The sequence below is a fragment of the Stigmatopora argus genome, chromosome 14 (assembly GCF_051989625.1).
Source record: "Stigmatopora argus isolate UIUO_Sarg chromosome 14, RoL_Sarg_1.0, whole genome shotgun sequence".
Taxonomy (NCBI): Eukaryota; Metazoa; Chordata; class Actinopteri; order Syngnathiformes; family Syngnathidae; genus Stigmatopora; species Stigmatopora argus.
The window spans coordinates 14,870,390-14,893,263 of record NC_135400.1 but is presented as its reverse complement, the minus strand read 5'-3'; the positions used below and the strand labels follow the sequence as shown (position 1 = coordinate 14,893,263).

Here is a 22,874-nt window from a genome sequence, read left to right as displayed (position 1 = left end):
TTATTAGTAAAGCAAAAATTCAATGGGTATTTGAGTAATATTTTATTATTTCATGTTTATTCAGTAAATAAATAAAAAGTATGTATATTTAAGTATTCCTTTTCGAGGTTGTGGAGACAACTTTTTTTAAAATTTTAAATACTCTAATTATATCTGGTAACAGCTCATGGTTATCCTGCATTACCTGTTGTGTATGCGTGGGAGGTGGTGGTTTGTGTACGTCACTTCCGGGCTGTTTGAGGAAGTGAACTTGAGCGAAAGAACGAGACGAACAATAATGTTGTATTTGTGACATACGTAGTTTTAATTTTAGATGGAAGTCTTGTCACAGTTTACAACATCCATACCGGGATAGCCCCTAAAACGCTCGGCGTTGAACGGTAAGCCACTAATTTGACTTTCGTCATTACGGCGTTACAACGTTTACGTCGAAAATGACGAGCCCTGATACTGTATTTTTTTTGTTGACACACAATATAGAAACCGTCATGCTATTTTGCTATTACGTTTGACTAGCCCCTCCTTGTCAAAGTTTGCGGATAATGCCACGAGGCCGTCTATTTTGGTATTTATTTTTGTAACCCTTTAGTGATGGTAGCATATGACTGAGTTCGTTTGTATTTTTATATGATTCCTGAATTCACCTTTGCACCGAAGCCATGGTACTTGTGATGTGAATATTTTCCCCCTTATTTTTTTTTCCATTTACAGTCTTGATAACATGGTGGCATTATAAAGGACATTTTGTAAACACAGATGTAAAGCTATCATTCCAAAAAATAGTATTGTGCAAGGAGTCCTCGGTTAACGAGCTTAGTTAGTTCCCTTCCGAAGAATGTGTATTTAAAAGTTGGAACGGGTAGTAAACACTTTCCACCAACCCACGCAAATGCTGGAAATAAATCATAACAGCAGTTATTTTGAAAAAAAATCTTTATCTAAACCAAAAATGTAAGATTAACAGATAGATCAAGTAATAATTGCGTCAACGACTATGGGCATAACATTTTAAGTTCTTTAGTACACATTTCTAAACATTAAATGATATTCGTGTATGTGGACGTCATGTCTTTTTCAGGTTGTTGTTTTTTCTAATTACTAAATGTAGTACTTAGCCAAATAACCCTAATCTATGTATCGACAAAGTTGAAGTGATCATTTGTGTCGGCCTGACTGTCATACAAATATAATGAGACGTTAACTGCAGTAAAAGTTTAAAAATACATGAGCCAAAATGGAGAGAAAATACAAATCCCCAACTTCACGACTGGGTGTCAGATAAGCTTTGCTAACCCTTCACTATCCTAGTCTAGATTTTCACACGTCACCAATGTATTTGCTCGTCAGGTGTCGATCGTGATGCCTGGCCGGATGTGGTCCAAACGTAACAAACAAAGATCCTTAGCGGAATCCTTGAATCCCCCTGAGGACGATGGCATCCACGTGTACCTCTTCTGGACCCCCAGCGGAGAACGCTACTTGTCCCACACGACTGCGAACGAGATCGCCGCAGAGCAGCTGTGCATTTCAGCCGCAGAAGCTGTCGGTGAGAACAACAACTTTGACCCATGTGGAAAGAAATGGCGTCATAAATTACCACATTTTCTCGCATATAAGCCATATTTGTAACAAAAAAAAATGATGACTGAATCATGGGTACGGCTTTTATGCTTTTAAGCTGTGCATTTCAGCCGCAGAAACTGTCGGTGAGAACAGCAACTTTGACCCATGTGGAAACAAATGGCGTCATAAATTACCGCATTTTCTCGCATATAAGCCATAATTGTAACAAAAAAATGATGACTGAATCAAAGGTACGGCTTATATGCGCACAAGACTTGCTATACTCTTTTTCACCAGTAGATGTTGACAAAGTAACATTTAGTATTTGTTGGTTATTTTCTGTTTTGCTGTAAGAAAACAACCATTACTGGATGAATTAATTCCTTATGATATTTGCTTTTGATTCATACAGTATCTCAGAAATACCACGTGATGATTTTTCTTAAATTTTTTCCCTTCAAAGTAACATATTTGTACTCCGTATTAAAACCATGAATATGGAGGTGAAAATTCTGAATCGGGGGGGGGCTTATACGCGAGAAATTGTAAAATTCAACGATTTCAAGGCAATTTTAAAGGTGCGGCTCATGAGGCTGGGGCGGCTTATATGCGAGTATATACGATTTGGTAGGTTATGTGACTTGTGTAACCCAATTGTTCGTTTCAACCAGGGATTACACCCCTATTCTCCACGTTGTTTGCTCTTTATGACCCCGCGTCATGCTGCTGGTCCAGTCCGCAAGATGTTTTTCACCCAGAGGACGGATCCCGGCTCATTCTTCACTACCGAATGAGGTAGGTAATGTCATTATGGCACACAACAGGCGCGGCCGTGTCACCTCGAATTCTTGTGTGCAGGTTCTACTTTCGCAATTGGCACGGCTTTAATGAAAAAGAGCCAGCTGTGACTCGTTTCGCTGTCAAAAGCGAGACAGACGGCAGCGCCGATGGCCTGCCGCTTCTGGAAATTAAATCAGTGGAGTATTTATTCGCTCAGGTAGGTGGCGGACATCTCGCGGAGTCTCGCCTCGCCAGTCCCATAATTGCGCCGACTGTTTCCGACAGGCTAAATACGAGTTTGTCAATGAACTCATTCCAATGGAGAACGTCAGCTCGGAGGAGGAGCTGAATCACTTCAAAAATGAAAGTTTGGGCCTGGCCATGCTACATCTCATGCACCTGGCGCTGCAGACGGGTAAAACCATGCAGCGTGTGGCAAAAAAGACAAGGTGAGTCCTGTGTTTGCCAAAAAACAATGATGTTTTTATTGCATTCACATAGACTGTAGAATGGTAGCAGTATATGTAAATGTAAGCATATTTACATATAAAATGGATTGATTCATTTATTGAAGGCCAAGTTTAAATGATTAAATTAAAGAAACCTCAAAAAAGCCATTAGTACTAGGAATAAGTCTTAATAAAATTCATGAAAAAAAAAAAATCACAAAAAAGACATTAAAAAAATTAAAAAGAGAGAAATTTAAATAAGTATAGTATTTTGCACTGGGGATTTTTTTTTAAATATCCTGTGATCTATTTGAGCTAAAAGGTAAAATTCACAAATGTGTATTAATAATAATAAGATATAAGTAAATTATTTCTGAATTTATTTACGGTAATGTAATATTTTGAAAAAAAAGAAACAATAAAACAAAAATCAGATAATTGGGTAAAAAAACAACTAATTTTTACCAAAAGAAAATGGTTGAGTAAAAATGACATTTTCACACCAACCAACAAAAACCTGTCTAGTACATTTTAATTGCTACCTTTCTTTATTTCAACCTTATAGTCATTTATTTTTTAACTTCCCTGTGTGACGTTCCAGTTTTGAAAAGTGCATCCCCAAGTCTTTCGCCAAACACATTTCCGAAGACAAAGTCCTCACAAAACTGAGGATCCGGTGGATGTTTGGGCGCTCCATGCGCACCTACCAGCACAAAATCGAAGCAAAGCGACCAGACACCAAGGAGCTCATGTGCAAATACCTCTGCGCTCTCGAGTACTTGGCGCCGCGTTTCGGCACAGAGACCTTCTCCGTGCGCCAACTGCGACTGAGCCAGGACGACCAAGACGGCAGTCTAGACGCCGCCAAAGGCGATGGGGGTACCGCAGCCGTAGCCACGCACGAGCTGATGGTATCTTCCATCCACGGTCTTCAGTGGAGGGAAACGACGTGCTGCGAGACGGTCTGTCACATATTCGCAGGAAATGCTGCTACTCCCTTCCTCATTTCCCGTTTTGTCTCGTGACTCAGGCCAGCAGCCTTCTGAACGGTGACTGCAAACGGAAAACGAACCAAGGACCAAGCCCCCCGAATGAAGCCTCTCCAATTCAGTGGACGCCATTTTGTGACTTCCCTGAAATCATTCACATAGCCATCAACGACGCTAATGTTTGCATTAGCACTGAGGACAATAAGTGCATGGTACTACATTTTTTTTCATTTATTCCAAATACCAAAGACTAAATGGTAGCGTGCTTCTATTGTTTTGTATTTAGAACCATGATGTCCAAACTACGCAGCAAATGATACAAATATTTCATAAGCTTAAATTCAGACTGTTGCACTTTTCAGCTTTAACACTAGATGGAGGTTTAAACAGTGTCTCTTCATTATCGGCAATAAGTGTAGGAAACTAGAATGTCACTACAGTAACCCCTTGAATATCGCGGTTAATTTAGACCAAACATGGCCGCGATAATTGAAAAATCGCGAAGTAGGGTCACCCCCTTATTAATTTTTTTTATTTTTTAAAATAATGATTATTCTTTTTTTCTTCAGTGCGGAGTCCTAGTAGCAAGAGTAGCTTCCGCTTATGAGTTTCAGCGGGAATTTTCACATTTTTATGAACTTTAAAAAATAATTAATAGCAGAAAAAAATCGCGAAGTACTGGATTTGCGATAACTGAAGTTGCGATAATCGAGGGATTACTGCATTTTATTTTGAAGGCTGGCATTGAGTGATCATGTCTCACTGCCATTGACGGTGATAGACGTAAACTCCCATTTGACTGGCAGCGATTAGCATTCTCAGGGAGAATTTTAATGTACAAGTAATTCATCTTTCACCCCTATGTCCACGTAGGAGGTTGAGATGATCTCCAACAAGGAGGCCCGCTCCTTCATCTCTCTGCTCGATGGATACTATCGACTGACCGCAGACGCCCACCACTATCTTTGCCGTGAGTTGGCGCCCCCCAAGGTGTTGCTGAGCGAGGCTAATGGACTACACGGACCACTGCAGTGAGTTGTTGTTCTCACCTACCCTTTGGGGCACTCTAGTAGCTCTCGGGGAACATGTTCTGTCATGAGCGTGCTGTTTTTCCAGCGATGACTTTGTGCTGCACAAGTTAAAAAAGGAGCAAGCGGAAGAAGAAGCTTGCCTCGTACGTTGGAGTGTTCTCGACTATAACAGACTTGTCCTGGCAGTGCCTACCAAAAGTCAGGTGAGTCATGAGTCATGCCCTCTTAAAGTCCCAGCATCCCAGTTGAGCTTAAAAAAAATATTTGCCACACCTATTTTTTTTTTACTTGGTCAAAGCAGTCTATAGTAAAGTATTTGGATCAAAGCAACAAAATAGGCTACTTCCTTCCATATGCAGATGCCACCTTAGTTTACAAAATCTTCCAAAACAAAGCTCCTCCTCCTCTGCAAGATTTTGTACAAAAAAATCCAAAACGTCAACAAGGGCTGGCTCTAGAGGTGACTGTGTACTTCCCTTCAAAAAGAGTATATTCAGCAAAAGCACCTTCTTTCTTCATACCTGGAACTCAATACCAATTAACAAATGTGAACTCATGTCTCTGAACCTCTTGGCCAATCATCTTAAAGCCTGGCTCTTAGACGAAGAAAATTGCAATCACAACGCTGTCTAAAAATGTGCTACGTGTGTATGTGTGTTTAGTATGTGTCATCTTACACAAGGGACTAAAGATGGAAATTAGACCTTGGCTACAATCTTACATATTTACATAAATATGTTCATTAATATGTGCTGTCCCTTATTAAATAAAATCAAACTCAACTTAAAGTCATATGCTCAAAACACTCAGCTCACTGCTTAGTTGGACGGGAAAAAAAGTCTTTAAACCTGGATCATTGCTTCGACATAGCAATATATTTTTATATATATATATTTTTAAATACTTGTCTTTTCTCTTCATTGGCCCACAGAATGGATCAATGCTGAGCCAGAAGCTCTTTTGCATCCAATATAAAGGTTCCGTCTTCACCCTGGATGGATGGCAACAGGAATTCTCCAGTGTGAATGAGCTCATAGACAACCTGAAAGACTATATACTCAAGTCTGACACTGAAAGCTACACCATTAAAAAATGCTGTCGGCCCCAACAAGGAGGTTCGTGGTCACTTCATTTCAGCTCAGTTTGTCTTATTGAATGCCAAAGATCAGGCGCACTCACACTTTTTTTCAAGATCTTCTTTTCAATTAGCCAACGAGACGCACATGACTGCAATCCACTAATTGCACTTGTCACATACCACATTTGTGGAAAGGTATCACACATGACTTACTGTAGGAGTGTTCAAACTTTATTGCTCCAAGATCTACTTTTCAAGGAGTTAATCTTCCACAATATTTTTTTACAGGCCACTGACAAAGCTCAGCAATTATGTAAAAATCATTATGTGAAAATCCACTCTCGAATCACGCTAAGGTTTGCCAAGTTCATAAGAGAATTGACACTGGGAAGGGATTAAAATATTATTGTAGTACGATCTACTAGTAGTTCTGTAAACCCCCGTTGGTACATTGCTGTTTTACTTACTACATGGGTAATTTCCTGTTGATTATGTACGCGTGCGCACCTGTTGAATTCAACTTACAACACTGAAATTAAGGAATAGATCATCAACTCATTGGCTGCCATCTATTTTAAGAACTTTGCTCACTGGGTGCCATTGACGGCATCGTTCACTGCATATCTGTTCTTGCTGCTAACCCTATTTTTTTCCTTCCGTAGAGCTGTCCAACCTCCTCGTGAAGAGGTACGGTACGCAAGACAAAGCAAACAGACGCCTGCTATCCCCTAACAAGTTAGATCTTTGCTTCCAGATCAAGTACAAAGACATCCTTCCGGTGAGAAGACTGCTCATTTTGCCCTCTAAGCTTTGCGAGCTTGTCCAAAGAACTTCAAAATACATTTTAAAGTGCTAAAAGTTACAGCTAAAGATTGAAAGGATTTTAAGTTGCAGAAATTTAGAATTTTTCAAAGCGGGCTAAGGTAGTGTGTTTACGGACAGGGCCAGCATTTGGGGTTTGGCACACGGACTCACGTCTACTCGGCGCATTTGCAAGTCGTCGCGGCGGCCGATGAGCAGGACGACGACTTCAACGGCGATAAACTACAGAAAGTTCGAGTGGTGCTCAAGGTTCTTGAGCAAAGCCATCAAGATATAACATTCGTAAGTGCACGTGACATGGCTGCGGGTCCAAGGAAGCCCTGGTGATTGAAATGTAAATAGTACTTTGATTTGTTTACTTTAGGCTTTCTTCGAGATGGCGAGCCTCATGAGCCAGTTGTCCCACCGCCACTTGGCGATTGTCCATGGTTTGACTGTCAACGGACATGAAAGTGAGAAAATGTGTTCAAGGTCCCTTTTAGCTACTTCCTCATCACACATACACACCAACAGCTCAAATTCTCTATTTTAGTGTGGGATTTAATTCGAGTGTTTGATAAAACCTGACCATTTTCCAAGCTTGGATTCACCATGTACTTAAATAATATCTTTAAAAAAATATATTAACAAATCAAGTACATCTCGGATGAATTAAGTACAGCAGCACCCTGATTTAGGAGTTGAAATAAATATTTCTGTGACCTAAATTGAACTCTATTTACAAATAAATTCAATAGAGCAAATGTTAAATATGATTAAAAGATTCCTAATGAACACTTTAAATAATTGACACCAAATTAAAATGTTTTAAACTCTGAGCCTTTCGTTGTGCCTCGGAACACAAAAATCCCAAATGTAATTATTCACAAATTTGTATCATAGTACAGTTTTTATTTGGGGAAAAATATCAAATTTGTCTAAATTCACGTTTCAAATAAGTTTGTCCATATAAGGTTAAAATGCATTGAATAACCACTCATTCATACCTGCCTCTCCAAAACACAAATGTCTTATAAAAATAGCCCTTTTTTTTCTTCACAGATATCATGGTAGAGGAGTTCATGGAATTCGGGCCTTTGGATGTTTTTCTTCGCAGAGAGAAATCCAAACTGACTTCTTGGTGGAAATTTCTTGTCGCCAAGCAACTTGCCAGCGCCCTGAATTACCTCGTAAGTTTCATTTATGTGGTCGAAATGTTAATACACCTACACCTAAAGTTTATGGTGCCTGCAATCTGTATTCTTGTAGGCCAATAAAGGTCTGGTTCATGGCAACGTCTGTGCCAGGAAGGTCCTTGTGGCGAGGCAAGGTCTGGGAGAAGGTGTGTCTCCTTTAGTCAAGCTGAGTGACCCAGGGATACCTGTCAATATGCTACTCGAAGAAGGTCAGCATCGCAAACAGCAACCATGTTTGTGTAAAAATGTTTGGACTCTGTTTGGGGTCAATCTCAAGTGGTTCTTTTTGAGTGCATGGCTTTTTACACTAAATCTGTCAGATTCACTTTAAAGTTTCCATCCAATGGATTTGAAAAATAGCTACCTACCCACTATCTATGCCAGTGGTTCCCAAACTATCTTACCTGACGCCCCCCTTCTTGCTTCCAATAGACCCGCACGCCCCCCCCTCCCACTTCCACCTTTGCTCATGTGAACTTATTTTATTTTATTGCATTTATTTCTTAGCATTGTTCAGGAAAACAGATCTCTGTTAATAGAAAATGGGTTGGACCGTTGGAGTGACTGCTATAATCATATTTTGCATGTATTTAATGGCAGATATTTGTTCTTTGATTTTATTATTCTTATAATCTATTTAAACATTTTTTTTAGCAGATGACTTCACGCCCCCCTTGAATTCTCTTTACGCCTCCCTAGGGGGGCACGCCCCCCAGTTTGGGAACCACTGATCTATGCTAACAGCGTCCAATCCATTTGAAATGGGACAATCTGACAGTCCAAATGGATTGAATGAGCACCGCCGTCAATGGCAGCGAATAGAGTTTCGAACCAATTCAATTAAATAGCCACGTTTTGCCGCATGCTAAACTTAGCCATCGCTTTGCCGTCTGGGTTGCAGAACGGCTGGAGCGTATTCCCACCATCGCTCCCGAGTGCCTGTACACCGAGGCGCCCATCGGCCAGGGGGCGGACCAGTGGAGTTACGGCGTCACACTTCTGGAAATCTGCAACGACGGTTGTCTCCCCCTGAGCGGCGCCTCATTGAGTCAGGTCCAGCTTTCGCTCTGTAGGACCGTCCCCTCTGACCTCTCGGACAGCAAAATCACTCCTGTCTGCCTTTCCTCCACAGAAGAAGGAGTTTTATCAGCAAGAGAGAAAGTTGTTGGACACGTCCTCATTGGGCTTGACCGCCCTCATCATCAGCTGCCTTTCCTACAAGCCCTTGGAGAGGCCTTCCTTTTGCTCTTTGCTCAGGGACCTCATCGATATCATGAACAAAAGTGGGTCTCCAGAGATATTTAAAAAAAATGCCGCTAGTCCTCCCTCAAACAGCCATGGAAGAAAATTTTTGACAGAGGATAAAGAATACTGTCTAGCTACATGTGTTCTTTCCCCATTTCTGTTAGACTATCCGTTCCTTTGTAGGTCATCAAACTGCGACCACGATGCCTATGCCAGCCTGCACATGGCTTTTTGAAATATTTGTTAGCATTTAGCTATCGACGCCTATGACGGGCAATTTATTTAATCCTCTGTCCAGATCCTGATATCTCTCCCAGCGAACCTGAGCATCAAAGTGAATCTACCGTGTACCTCAAGCGTTATCTGAAAAAGAAGCGCATATTAGGAAAGGTGAGTAGCGCTTCCTGCAGTTTTTTGGTTCCCTCGCGTCACTGAACACGTCACAGTCGCCTCATCTACTTTCAGGGTAATTTTGGAACCGTGACTCTGTACTTGTACGACCCTTCCAATGACGGCACGGGAGAGCTGGTGGCGGTCAAGTCGTTGAAACAAGAGAGCAGTCATTTGTCCAAACACTGGCTGGAGGAGATCGAGACCCTGAAGTCCCTGGATCATACCAATATTGTCAAGTACAAAGGTTGCTGCACTGAAATGGGTGAGCACAGCTTTTCCAGGAGCGCAAGCGTGGGCGTCGATATGAATTTTTAGCCACTTTCCCCATGCCTTGACAGGAGGGCAAGTGACGCAGCTTATAATGGAGTTCCTACCACTCGGCAGCCTAGAAAGGTACCTTCAAAAGCAGGCGCAGAGTACAACCCAGTGCCTGCTTTTTGCTCAGCAGATCTGCCAGGTGAGTCAATAGAATAAAGTTGAGCATATTTTAATAGAAACTTGTCAGATTTTGTAATTCCCGTTCAATCTTTCCAGGGGATGGAATACTTGCACTCAATGCGATACATTCACCGGGACCTCGCAGCACGTAATATTTTAGTGAAAAATGAAAGTTTGGTAAAAATTGCAGACTTTGGCCTGTCAAAATACATCCCAAAGGATGACAACTACTACCGCGTAAACGAATGTGGTGACAGTCCAGTCTTCTGGTAAGATATTGACACACAAGTGCGGCTCGTGGGAAATCATCAGAATATTCTTGAATATAAAACAGACGTAGCTCTGCCTTAAATTTCAGCTTTGCCATTTTCATTTTACAGGTATGCCCTTGAGTGCCTTCAAGAAAGTAAATTTTCATTTTGTTCTGACGTTTGGTCTTTTGGCGTGATGCTGTATGAGATCCTGACTCGCTGCGACCCGAGTCAAAGCCCTCCACGGGTACGCCGTGATTCAACAAAAACGCACATTTGGGTGCGGCTCAATTTTCATACACCACATCTTCGGTTTTTGTAGAAGTTTGCCGAGATGGCGGGGTTGCCTCCCAAAGATATGAACGTGACCACGCTCGTCAACTTGTTGCGACAGAATCGGCGCCTGCCTTGTCCCAGGGACTGTCATCCTGGGGTAAAGAATATGATTATTATTATTCTCTATTTTAGGACTTTATTATTTACTTAATACTAATACACAATGTTCCCTTGCGGACAGCTGAGGATCATAGTCGAGCAGTGTTGGCATCAAGATTCTGCAACAAGACCATCATTTCAATGCCTGTATGAGAAGCTCGAGGGTATCCCCACATAGAATAGACTTTTAGATCAGGAATTTAGTCGGTTTACTTTATATGAAATCCTTTAAAAAAAAGAAAGAAAATGGATTAAGACCAGCAGGCCGAAATTCTGTAAATTTGTAAGTACAGTGAATCCTGTGAATTCTCCAGATTTTTGACTGCACTGCTGCCCGTATGTGTGTGTGTGTGTGTGTGTTTGTGTGTATGTATGTGTATGTTGAGAGTAGGATTGCATTGCTTTAGTGTCAGTTACACTGCTCTTTTGTAACTTTATTAATACATTTGACATAAATATCTCTTGTCATTATTGAAGGCATTATAAGACTTGGTTTCCTGCGAGGCCACCCTAACATTCTGTGCGGTATTTGGTCAGAACAAGATGCACAGTGGTACACAAAATGAATATAAGAATCTTGCCTTATAAGGATTTATGGTATTTGATTATTTTCATATTATAAACTATGCCTAGATTAAAAAAGTATACTCTAGGCAGCTAATACACCAAAGCAGATGAATTGAGCAAAATAGGAATCCAGAATGTTTATAATAATCAAATAAATGATAACATTTTACTCGAAAATGTAATTGAGTCCCCAGTTCATGTCCATCACATTCATTGGTAACATTGAGTAATTTCCGGATTGGGCCAAACAATGTAGCCCCGCCTACTGACGCAATGCATCTTTCCCCCAATCAGAGACGCCGTTTGGTCCATGTGTGTATTGTTTAAACTGCTCAAATGCGGCTGGCTTTTCCGGAGCAACCAAAACTTCCACCAAGTCGACTGATGGCGTCCGCCGTGTCTGTGAGCGCTAACGCCAAAGAAAAAAGCACAGACACAGCGATAGGCTTCGTCTCTCGTCCGCTTCACGATAATTACGACCTCGCTACACCCGCCGACCATGAAAAGTGGAGGCCCGGAGACCGCTGGCAGTCGGAGCTCGACGCCGGTGAGGGGGTCGCGACTGGGGGACGCGAGGGTCAGCGGAGGGCCGGCGAAGACTTGACGCCTCTGAGCCCACAAGAGATTCGGACTCGCTTGGAAAGAACTCGGCGGGAGTTCTACAACCGTAGGAAGATTATCATTAAAAATCTGCCACCTGACGTCAGCAATCAGGTAAGCAGAAAAACATTTGGGTGATTGATTGACTGGCGTCATTTGGCCCATGTTAGCTTAGCAGCCAGTGCCGTGCCATGCTAGTCTAATTAGCATTTTGCCCATTTAACGCAATAGTTTAGTAGCGTTAATTATTACCTAATTTAACCATAACTACCCCGTTAAATAGGCTTACTTAGTTTTACAAGGTGTAAAGTAAGTAGTTAAATGTGCGCTTATGGTTGACTTTTACTAAATTCTAGCCGGCCAGTGATAACTGTCAAATATGGCCTCAGCCGTCAGTCAGGCCTCGCCGAAATCAATGCCAGCTTTAAATACTGTCAGTCACACTTGACGCATGTTTTTAATGGCTTCTACGATGGACCGGAGTGAACTTTGACCATATAATGTTGTCTAATTTATACTCTTAATTCCGTAATGCCTGCCTTTCCATCTCCCCCTACTTTGGAACGTGACTGACCCGTGGGGAGCGCTGGGGCCTTAGGGCGAGACCATTGTTCAAAAACAGGGGTGGTAGTAGTTGGTAGGGTTTCGAGATGCGAGTTTCGTTCTAACAAAAGGTGGAAGGTGCGTGGACAAAACGCTTCAGAAAGTGCTCGACAGCATCGCCGTTCGTATGTGAATGGACTAACGCAGCGTAGAACAACCCCCCCTCACAACAAAGAGCCAGTCATTGGCCTGGGTATACCCCCCACACCAAAACTCACACAGGTGCACTTTTCCAGCTTGTTACCCACTGATCATGAACCAATCGGCGACATTCGAACTAAGGACTCATTCGCACATTAGATTTATATAGTCATGATTATCTCTGTTATTGTACTTAAAATGTAATATTTGATTTTTTATTTCTATATTTGAGTGTACATTTTTTTCTTTTCTAGGAGGTCCATGAGATGCTGGGAAACTATGACCTGAAATACTGCTTCGTAGACAAATACAAGGGAACAGGTTAGTCATGTTACGTAGTGTATAAGGTTAAAGGTTAATGTAAAATTGTTTATATGAGTGCAATTTTCCAAAGTCAGCTGGGATGCAGTATTTTTGGCACCCATCTTAGTTTTAGTCTTTTGTACAAAACAGTTTTTGTTTTATTCACATTTTAGACAAATATTTCCTGTGGCAAAGTATAAATAATAAATTTTGATGCCATTTTATCATTAGTGATTTAGCTAGAGAAAAGCACATTGTGTCTCCAACATAGGGACGTTCCCTTCTGCGCATAAGCTTAGAGACTGTAATAGAACGGCAATGAACAAATATGTATATATAGATGATTCTGCGAAAATACATTCCTGTGCCGAGCAGTGGCAAAAAAGTACTTTTCAAAAAGTTTAGTTTTTAAGATTAGCTTCATTTATCACATGGATTATCACATGAATAAACACCCTGAATCAACTTAAGAAATGTAGTATATCGGACAATAAGCCCATCGCATTGATCAGGCAAATCAGTGGAGTGACAGTTTAAAAAAAATAAATGTCAGTGAGTTCAATGTTGGCACTGTTGACCAAGTAACAATTTGTCATCCTCTTGTCTCACAGCTTTTGTGACGTTGCTCAACGGCGAGCAGGCGCAGAGTGCTATCAAAGAGTTCCACCAGTACGTGCTGCGCGATCGGGACATCTCGGTGCAGCTGCAGCCCACCGACGCACTGCTGTGCATCGCCAACCTGCCGCGCTCCTTCACCCAGCAGCAGTTCGAGGAGCTCGTGCGCCCGTTCGGCAACCTGGAGCGCTGCTTCCTCGTGTACCGGGCGTCCAGCGGCCATTCCAAGGGCTACGGCTTTGTCGAGTACATGAAGAAAGACTCTGCGGCCCGGGCCAAGTCAGAGTTGCTCGGGAAGCAGCTGGGCTCGCGCATGCTCTACGTGCACTGGACTGAGGTGGGCTCGCTCACGTACCCCCTGCTGCACTCAAAGTGTATCTGTGTGGACCACCTGCATCAAAGTGTTGTGACCGCCCAAGACCTCTGCAACGCACTGGCTGATGACCCCCCGCCTGTCTTCTGTCAGGTTAGGCCCTCTTAACTATGAAAAATCACAATTTTCTTGTTGAATGACGCACTGATTGTGTTTTTAAATGTGACACAAACTTGCCATAACATTTGAAATGACAGGCTTGTAAAAATGGCTACTAAAATAGTTAACTCAAATCACAATAATCGTTCATAAAATGGAGGAACCAATCAGAATGGTAACAGTATTCACAGACATTCTGAATTGTCTGTGTAAAAAAATAAGTTGTAGTTGTATTAAAGTTTAATTAGCACTTCCACATTTAAAAAAAAAACATTTTTTGCATGAGCTTGGCACTGCCTCCAAGAGGCCAAGGTACGCAAAGCAGCAACAAGGGCAGCACATGCAGTGTGTTCATATAGTGCCAGTATTTTTAGGCTACTCTAAAAGTTAAATATTGAAAAAAATGCCTTCCATTAGCACAGCATTGTTGTCCATTTCTCCTGCTGTTGAGCCGTTTGGGGTAATAGCACCACTTACTGCTTTGGCATGCATTTAATTAGGCTGCTAAAATCCAGTTCATTTTAATGTGCACACATTTTTAACTATGTACGTTTGACCTGATGGATTAGAATGTTGTGGTTGTAGGGGGAATAAAAATCAATTCATCGGTCATCCCTCACTGCTATTCACCTTTAGCCCAGATTTGATGTGGCCGGCCACCCAGGGTATTGCTGGTTTCCACGGTGATGACCACCTGACCCACCCAGGTGGTCTGACTTAGCTGACAGTTCTGGAATGACAGAGCGTGTGCCTCTTTTGACCACATGCATGGTCGCAGGTTTTCTGGTTCCTTTTTTTCACGACGACCATACCGGTCGAACGAGGGTCAAAGGACTTGGACGCTTCCTCGCTTTAAGGGAGCCAGTATTGCAGTAGCTTATGAGAAAGCAGAGCAAAAGTGGAACTAATGTTTTGATTTTTTTTTCTTTTGAAGAGGAATTTCTTTATGGCTAACCCCCCCCTATTATTTATTACAGTTGGCTCAAGGACAAGATGGAAGTTTTCGGCGCTTCGCAGTGTTGGAGTTTGCCACGCCTGAGCTGACTGAAGAGGCCCAGCAATTGTTGGACGGTCGCTTGTTGGGTGGCACGCACATCAGGGCATCCTTTTGTGCGCCTGGTCCGCCTGGCCGGAGCATGCTCGCTGCACTCATTGCAGCCCAAACTATGGTAATTTTTATTTTTTATTTTTTTAATGGTATGATGTCTTAGAACAGGGGTGTCAAACTCGGGTTGGTTCGCAGGCCGCATTAACGTCAACTCCATTTTATGTGGGCCGGACCATTTTAGATCTAATATTTAGATATATATTTTTAAATTGGATTAAAAAATAAGCCCCAAATAGTCCGTTTTTATAGATCTAAAGCAATGTTTATTTGAGCTCTTTTTCTTCTTAGTAATGGAAAGTTTCTTTTAATCATGTTTTTCATTTCAAATGGAAACAAAATATATTTTTTAATTATGTTCAATATGAAAGTGAAAACTGGAAAATATCTATATTTATTTTTAGATCTTACAAAATGCGCTTTGAACTAAAAACACAAAAGAAATAAAATTGGATTGAAAATATTGCAATGATTGATTTTAAAAAGGGGAAAATCAGGAAATGTAATGTACATCTATAACCATTTGAATTTGATCCTAAAACAGAAAGTCAGCACTCATGATTTACTTTCTCCGGCCACACAAAATGACGCAGCGGGCCAGATTTGGCCCCTGGGCTGCCACTTTGACACCTGTGCCTTAGAAATTGATTCCTGTTAGTACTTGCTGTTAGTACTTGTGGATTATGCTTGACCTCCCACTTGTTTATCTTTCCATCATAAAACCAATGATCCATCATTCCCCAGTCTGTGAACAGGGGCAAGGGTCTCCTCCCGGACCCCACCGCCATGCAGATCCTGTCGGGCCTCAATAACCCGGCCGCTCTCAAGATGCTACTCAACCCACTGTCGCACGGCCACAAGCAAGGTCAGCAGCGCATCTGGCCAATTTTCCTTTCCGTCTGCTCGGCGGCCACTGATTTTTTTTTTTTTTTTTCCCGCTTCACAGGTCTCCTCGGAGCAGCCCCCGCCATGCCGCTCCTCGCCAACCCCGCCCTCCCGGCTGTGCTGCTACAGTTACTTCTTCAGAATCAGGCAAAAGCCCAGCAGGTACCACCTTCATTTCTCTCAAAAAATCTCTACTTATATGTACTTGGACCACTTTTTTTTTTTCTTCCTTCCTCTCGACTTAATTTGTCCATACTCATCCTTTCCTCTCATCCCCACTTTTTTTTTTGCCATCAGCAAGTATTTCTGGGAAATCCTCTTCTTTGGGCTCAGGTGCTGCACACTCACGAAGGCCCACTTGTGCCCTGTGTGAGTGCTAATAGTGTTTGTGGCTGACTGTGAAGTGCTTTTTTTCTGTTCACACCTGAAAACACCTTCCCACATGAAACTAGAACATGCACTAACCTGCCGCTTCATTAACCACAATCAATCCAAATAATGAGATCAAAAGGTGAACTGTAACAAACAAATCTCTTTTTAGAATGGTCTAGTTCTCTTATGGATTAAAATGTGCTTCATATGGCTCTTGCTGGGTAATTTACCTTAATTTAGTTTCATAATGAGAGCGCTATAATATTCAATCACCATAGTCATGGTGGTTCTTGAATATAAATTGCTCTTAATCAGAGGTGTCAAACTCAACTTTGTAGATGAAACTAGCTGGATGATTGGATTCTATTATTGTCAATGTCACTGAATGAGATGATATCAAATCTATATTTTTTTAAATTTTTGGGCGGAACAAAAAAGGGGAAAAACATTAAATATGTTCTTTCTTTAAATTAAGAACTAGAATAAAAAAACATGTTACTTTTAAATTTTCATTTAAACTGAATGAATGTAATTGATTTTTTTCATATTTTATTATTTTAATTTTTTTTACTAATGTCTTAAAAAGAAAATCAATCTTTCATTGAGGACTACAGACAGTTCACTTTTCCCAAAATGTTGTGGGCTACAACTGGCCTTGATATTTACACGTGTTATAAAGTGACGCATGTTTGACGTGTTTGCTGACATATAACTTATGACCACTTTACTACTGCTGCTTACCCACTGGAGTGACCTTCCAGCGCCATTTAACTTCTGCTTTTTAAAAAAAAAAATATTTATCCCCCTCCCCCACAGGCAGGACTCTTGGCGGAAAATCCTCTGGGCCCACTGCCCGTCCAGCAGGGAATCCATATGCTCGGCGAGCTGCCCCCAAGTATGAAACAACCAGAATGTTCCGCAGTCGATTGAATTCCTCATTTTAAAATGCCTTTTATGTGTTTTTAAATACAGCTGGCGCAGTCTCGGGTCTTGACCCATTACCCCCGTTGAAAGCGGCACCTCTGAACCGAGCGATGACGAGGGATCAGGAGTCTCCCGGCTTCCCGCTGACTCCCTCTCCCACTTTGGGTCTGTCTGTGCCCCTGCTGGGTGGCATGATGGGACCAGACGGCCTGGCGGCCCAGGCGGTAAGGCACCGCCGCACCGCACCCCACGAGCCGTCACGACTCATTTGGCTCTTAATCTACCGTTATTCCCTCATTTTCGGAGTACAACTACCCGACGCGGCTGTGAAATGGCCTCCATTTAACTCGAAGACTCTCAAGGATTTAAATGCAAATTGATTTCAATTCATTGCTAATACTGGGATTCTTCTTCTCCAGGTCTCTTTCCTAGGAGACCCAACCAAAGATGTGTCTCCTCCCCAAGGTTCCTTTCTCCCTGTCAACAATGTTTTTCCTTCAGGTTTGTATTCCCAGTCTGGCCCAGTGCTTGTTTAACCCATTATTGCAAGGGTGTCAAACTCAGGTTGGTTCGCGGGCCGCATTAACGTCAACTCCATTTTAGATATAATATTTAGATATTAATCGATGACTAGAAATGGATAAAAAGCCCTAGTCTGTTTTTTTTTTTTTAGATCTAAATGTTTATTTGAGCATTTTTTTGTTAGTAAGGGAAAACTCTTTTTAAAAAAATAATATTTCCAAAAGGAACCAAAATATTTTTTAAATTATGTTCAATATTAAAGTGGAAAACAGAAAATATTTTATAGATTTATCTTTAGATTTTACAAAATGCTTTTTGAACTAAAAAAGAGAAAAAAAATGGATTAAAATTGCAATTATTGATTTTAAAAAGTGGAAAATCAGGAAATATATACATCTATAATCTTTATGATCCTAAAACAGAAAGTCGGCACTCATGATTTACTTTCTCAGGCCGCACAAAATGATGTGGCGGGCCAGATTTGTCCCCCGGGCCACCACTTTGACACCTGTGCATCATTGGCTGCCAATTAGGGCGTTAGAAACTGAAAAATGGGAATTCACAGCCAGTCCACGCAGATTAAATGAACTGGGCGTCTATTGTCACTGGAGAAAATGAAAAAAACAACCTTATATTCGAACTGGGTGAGCTGGTAGTAAAGAAGCTATCATTCATTTGCTGCCAGGCCTCCCAGTTCAAATTAATTGGATGGCTATCCTCGTCAACACAAGTGAGTTAAATTGGCTTTATCCACACCGCCTCCAGAAACCACCTGCAGACCTCACCCGTATAGGAAGAGAGCTACGCTAACTAATGTGTCCAACCAGCATCCCAGCATGCACCCCAGCTGCAACCTGCGCTATCAGGACTCCTACAGTGCCGACTATCCTCATCTGCAGCAGGTAAACCCACTTTCAGTTTTGACATCTTCCTCATCGGTGGCTGTCCTTCTACATGTTTCGTTTGTTGTCAGGATCAGATGCTGCACATGTACGAAGAGCAGGAAAACCACCACATGGGGGACTTGACAGCTTTCGGACAGCAGGTATTCCCGCACTCTAATTATCCGAATGAGATGAAATGGATGGCGCCTTGGCGGTGTGATGGTGCAATTGTTTTTAATTGTTTTGTTTTTTTCGCCCTCCCTTTTTTTTCTGGTTCCCACAGCTCGCTCGCCCATCAGACTTGAGCCAGCACCATTTCACTTTTCCCCCTAGCCTGCCCCCGTCCTCATATTTCAGCTTGGACGGCTCCGCTAATGGCTGCTTGCCTCCAAGCCAGCTCAACAGGGTGAGTCTGAAGCTGGTGTCACTTTTTTTCTTCTTCTTCCAAGCCTGTATCCCAGCGCTATCGATTTTTTTTTTAAATATATGTTGTCAGTACAAGAGAAAAAAGAAACCTTGTTCAATGGCTAGTGCAGATGTTTATCTACTAAAGTGCTTACCATGAGAAAACTGCTTTGTCCTCAGGCCGTAGGGATGCCTCCAGTGAGTCACACTCCTGCCCATCCTCCAAGTCTCGTCAACATGAAGGTAACTTATTTTTATATAATGTTACAAGAGGAAACACCTCTGCCTAAGCCCTAAGGGTTTAAAAAAATTGCTTAAATAGTTTTTGATGGTGAAAATGACAAAACACCCAGTCACTAGGGATTGCAATCAAGTGTCCTGGCAAATTTAAAGGGCTGTGTCAGGAAGTAAATCATGTTGAAACAAAAAGGTGGAGTTCATTTCTAAGAAAGAAAATCCAATATTTAATTCATTAAAAAGAGGCCTTTAAACAAATGTAATTGTAAAGTATGCAAAATTAGTTTTTAAGGCTGTGTTTCTCCATTGTATTGTTTTTGGTCTGCCGCTACTCGTACGACAAATCACTGATTATAAATTCACACTGCATAACTTTCAATCCAATGTGTATCAATACAGTTGCGTTTATTACAAATATTTTAATTTATATAGATATATAGATATATATAGATATAAAATGAAGAGTATAGATGTATATTAAATTTCCTATTTCCATGCCTGTCAACCTCTGCCGATAACTGCCCTTATAAATGATTATGATTCCCCTTACGAACCCCCAAAAAACCTTACAAACACCGTACGAGTCGTACGGTGTTTGTAAGTTTTTTTTGGCGTTTGTAAGGGGAATCATAATCATTTATAAGGGCAGTTATCGGCAGAGGTTGACAGGTATGTATTTCCCCCCCCCCCTTTTTAAATGAATAAATGTAATTTTTTTAATCCATTTTTTCTGTGTTTTTAGTACAAAAATCATTTTACAAAATCTAAAAATATATTTAAAAAAGCTAAAATAAACATTGTTTTAGATAATAATAATAATAATCAGACATAGGCTTCTATAAAAAACTGAATATTCAGGGCTTTTAATCTAGTTCTTTTAATCCATTTAAAAAAAAAAATCTAAATATATCTAAAATGGTCCGGCCCACGTGAAATCAAGTTGACGTTAAAGCCGCCCGCGAACCAACCCAAGTCTGACACCGCTGCTCTACGTTGACACTATTTCAAACTTATGGTGATAGTGGCACTGAGAAAGTCAAGTATTTCTCTAAACTGTATTTTTACAGCCACAACTTTAGATGTCTGAAACAAAAGTGTACATTTAAGAATGTTCACTTTTTGCCGCTTAAGCAAAACCTGGAGATGGAAAGAGATTGCCAGCACGGCATTCCGCATTGCCAGTGATTAGAATTGGCCAGCATATAGGGGGAACCCCCGCTCCCTACCCCCAATTTTCTTTTTGGTTCCACCGGGTGTCAACGCCTACCTTCCTAACCCCACTTTAGACCCCTATTGGGAGCCACAAGCGTGTTTTCTCACGCCTCATCCCGTCTCCGGAGCCCAGCCCCGAGGGTGGCTACGTCGGCCAGCACTCGCAGGGCCTGGGCGGCCATTACGCCGACTCCTACCTGAAGCGCAAGCGCATCTTCTAAAAGGGAAAAAGAAAAGCACGCAAAACGGAATCTCTTCCTGCAGGGAATGGCGCTCCTTCAATTTGTCTCCTACGGGATTTCTTGATGGTTGCCTCCCTGTTTTTTTTCTTTTCTGTAAGTGTATATAATTTTAGTGTGTTTATACTTAATTTTTTTGTTTGTTTTTAAATAGCCCTTTGAAAATCTTGTTGGTTGTAGTTGAACATGTTCACCAGCAGGGATTTTACCAAGTTAAGCTAATCAGGTCATTTCTTTTTATTTTTTTCCCCTTTTTTATTTTATTTTTTTTCCTTCTCCGTGTGGTGTTTAAACAAATAGTTTGGCCAGTGTTGTGTATCATATTAATTGTCACTGAAGTGACGTCTTTCGCACCATTCAGACAAAGGGATGCCTTTCATTGTCAACATCGACCACCTCATTCGCGTCTTGTCATTTGAAGACCGGTCACCTGTTTTACTTGTGGTGGCTTTTTCCTCTCACTCCACCAACACAGCTAAAAATCACATGTAAACCCCCCCCAAAAAATCCACATCTTGTCTTTTGATTCGCACTATGGAATAGTCTCTAAACACTACCTTCTGCTTCCACTGTTTGAGTGCATTTGAAGCACAATGATCTCAACGCTAGTGCTTTTTCTGTCTTTACATGTTCAAACCTGCTTCCACTGATGGTCCGAACAATGCAATGTATTTCAATCTTTTTTGTGTTTTTTTTTAAAGCTTCTTTTAGTTTAAGTGAAAAGTTTGAGTATGAAGAAACCAATACCTCCTTGCAAGAAGACGACTGACTAGCCTGAGCCTTGATGCCGTTCCCGCCCAGCGTTGGCCGTTCTGTCTTTTTATTTGCCGTGTAAATAGTTTGAGCCCTTTTTTTTCTCCTCTCTTTTCCTGACATGTCTGTGTCCTTCGACCAGAAAGTCTCTGGTCCTTTTTGTGATGAATGAATTTGCAGGTCCTCGTTTATAGAGCGAGAGATGGCGGCCAAAAAAAAGCTCTTGGTCAATCAGTTCCGTTGACTTGATTGTAACTGCCGACTCTTCTACGATCACTGCTGTTTGAAAAAGGATGGAGAGAAAGTAAATGTTATTTAAAGTCATTCAGCTGTCATTTCATTTTCTTTGTGTTCGTGTTTCTCACACAGGGCAATTCAGAACATGCTTTTGGGCAGGAATGCCTTTGATTGACAAGTGAAGGTTGAGTGGGATGTACTACTCTAGTTTTCATTTTAATTTGGCAGGCTTGTTAGTGCAGTTCTCTGGTGTGTTGAATTAAGACATTCTGTTTTTTTTTTTCACTTAAAAGCAGTGTTAAGCTTGTTTTTACCCACACAATTATATCTCAGCAAAAAACACGATTAATACTAAGGACCAGTAATGCACTGTTTTTGGATTGACCATGTGCTAACTTTGGTATGTTAACACACACTCAAAAACAGTTTTAGTGCCAAAGTGATTTGATGGACAACATTAACTCTTTCAAACTGCCTTAAAAAACATAAGTAAAAATCGATTGGGTGTTTAGCTTTATTAGTGGACGAGGACTTCAAACCAAATTTGCAGGTTTTCATTTCATTTGAACTGGGAAAACTGGCAGTTAATGCTCATTTTTCAGTGCCATCGAGCTCAATCAAGCAGGGCCTTTTTAAAGATTTAAATTGTCACATAGTTTAGATGAAACATTTGAACAGTAAACAACTGCTGCTCCTGTTTAAGTCGAACATCTGCTTAAGGTGCCCTTGCCCTCGTTTGCGCGCCAGGCTTACCACCCTGTTATCAGGCGGGGGCCCGGGGCCACCTTTAATAGGGCCATTAGCCGTGTGCGTTCAGGGGGGAGCTGATATGAACATTTAGCAGCTTGTTGCAAGGAAAGAAAATTGCCTACGATGCCGATAACGAGCAGCGTGAGCCTTCAAAATGGGAATCTCGGAGCGAATTAAGGGTTTAAAAAAAAATGTATTAGTGTTGGATGTCTAAAACCACGAACGTTAAGTTTTTAGCCAGAAACGAACGGTGTGTTGACATGTGTGACATGAGGAAGAAGCCCAAGAGCGCCATGGCCCGTCGCCCCCCTTTCAAGGAGGTGTTGATGGGAAAGCGAGTTGTTCTTCCCTGCGGATGAACGATTTTGATTAAGTTCTTCTGCAGGCTAGCCTCGCTCG

At 41.5% G+C, this 22,874-nt stretch overlaps 2 protein-coding genes across 3 annotated transcripts; both read left to right on the top strand.

The window, feature by feature from the left end:
- The first annotated feature begins 215 nt into the window (after positions 1 to 215).
- Positions 216 to 11,398, top strand: tyk2 (tyrosine kinase 2). The gene is made up of 24 exons (XM_077619189.1): positions 216 to 380; positions 1,348 to 1,546; positions 2,235 to 2,358; positions 2,422 to 2,560; positions 2,629 to 2,792; positions 3,394 to 3,754; positions 3,823 to 3,993; positions 4,655 to 4,812; positions 4,898 to 5,015; positions 5,744 to 5,927; positions 6,553 to 6,668; positions 6,833 to 6,994; positions 7,077 to 7,164; positions 7,754 to 7,881; positions 7,961 to 8,096; positions 8,789 to 8,940; positions 9,020 to 9,170; positions 9,431 to 9,522; positions 9,598 to 9,787; positions 9,864 to 9,982; positions 10,060 to 10,232; positions 10,344 to 10,461; positions 10,537 to 10,647; positions 10,732 to 11,398. The coding sequence occupies exons 2-24, from the start codon at positions 1,360 to 1,362 to the stop codon at positions 10,825 to 10,827; spliced, it is 3,438 nt and encodes a 1,145-aa protein (XP_077475315.1). The 5' UTR covers positions 216 to 380; positions 1,348 to 1,359; the 3' UTR covers positions 10,828 to 11,398.
- A 145-nt stretch (positions 11,399 to 11,543) lies between these two features.
- raver1 (ribonucleoprotein, PTB-binding 1) lies at positions 11,544 to 21,812 on the top strand. 2 transcript variants are annotated; one of them, XM_077619807.1, is made up of 14 exons: positions 11,544 to 11,930; positions 12,815 to 12,881; positions 13,475 to 13,944; positions 14,928 to 15,119; positions 15,800 to 15,920; positions 16,002 to 16,102; positions 17,129 to 17,207; positions 17,285 to 17,460; positions 17,656 to 17,737; positions 18,524 to 18,660; positions 18,732 to 18,803; positions 18,926 to 19,048; positions 19,228 to 19,290; positions 21,437 to 21,812. In XM_077619807.1, exons 1-14 carry the CDS (start codon positions 11,553 to 11,555, stop codon positions 21,449 to 21,451), a joined length of 2,076 nt encoding a protein of 691 aa, XP_077475933.1. In that variant the 5' UTR covers positions 11,544 to 11,552; the 3' UTR covers positions 21,452 to 21,812. The 2 variants fall into 2 exon arrangements, with proteins under 2 accessions (XP_077475933.1, XP_077475932.1); XM_077619806.1 differs by having other exon boundaries at positions 20,571 to 21,812.
- Positions 21,813 to 22,874: the final 1,062 nt, after the last annotated feature.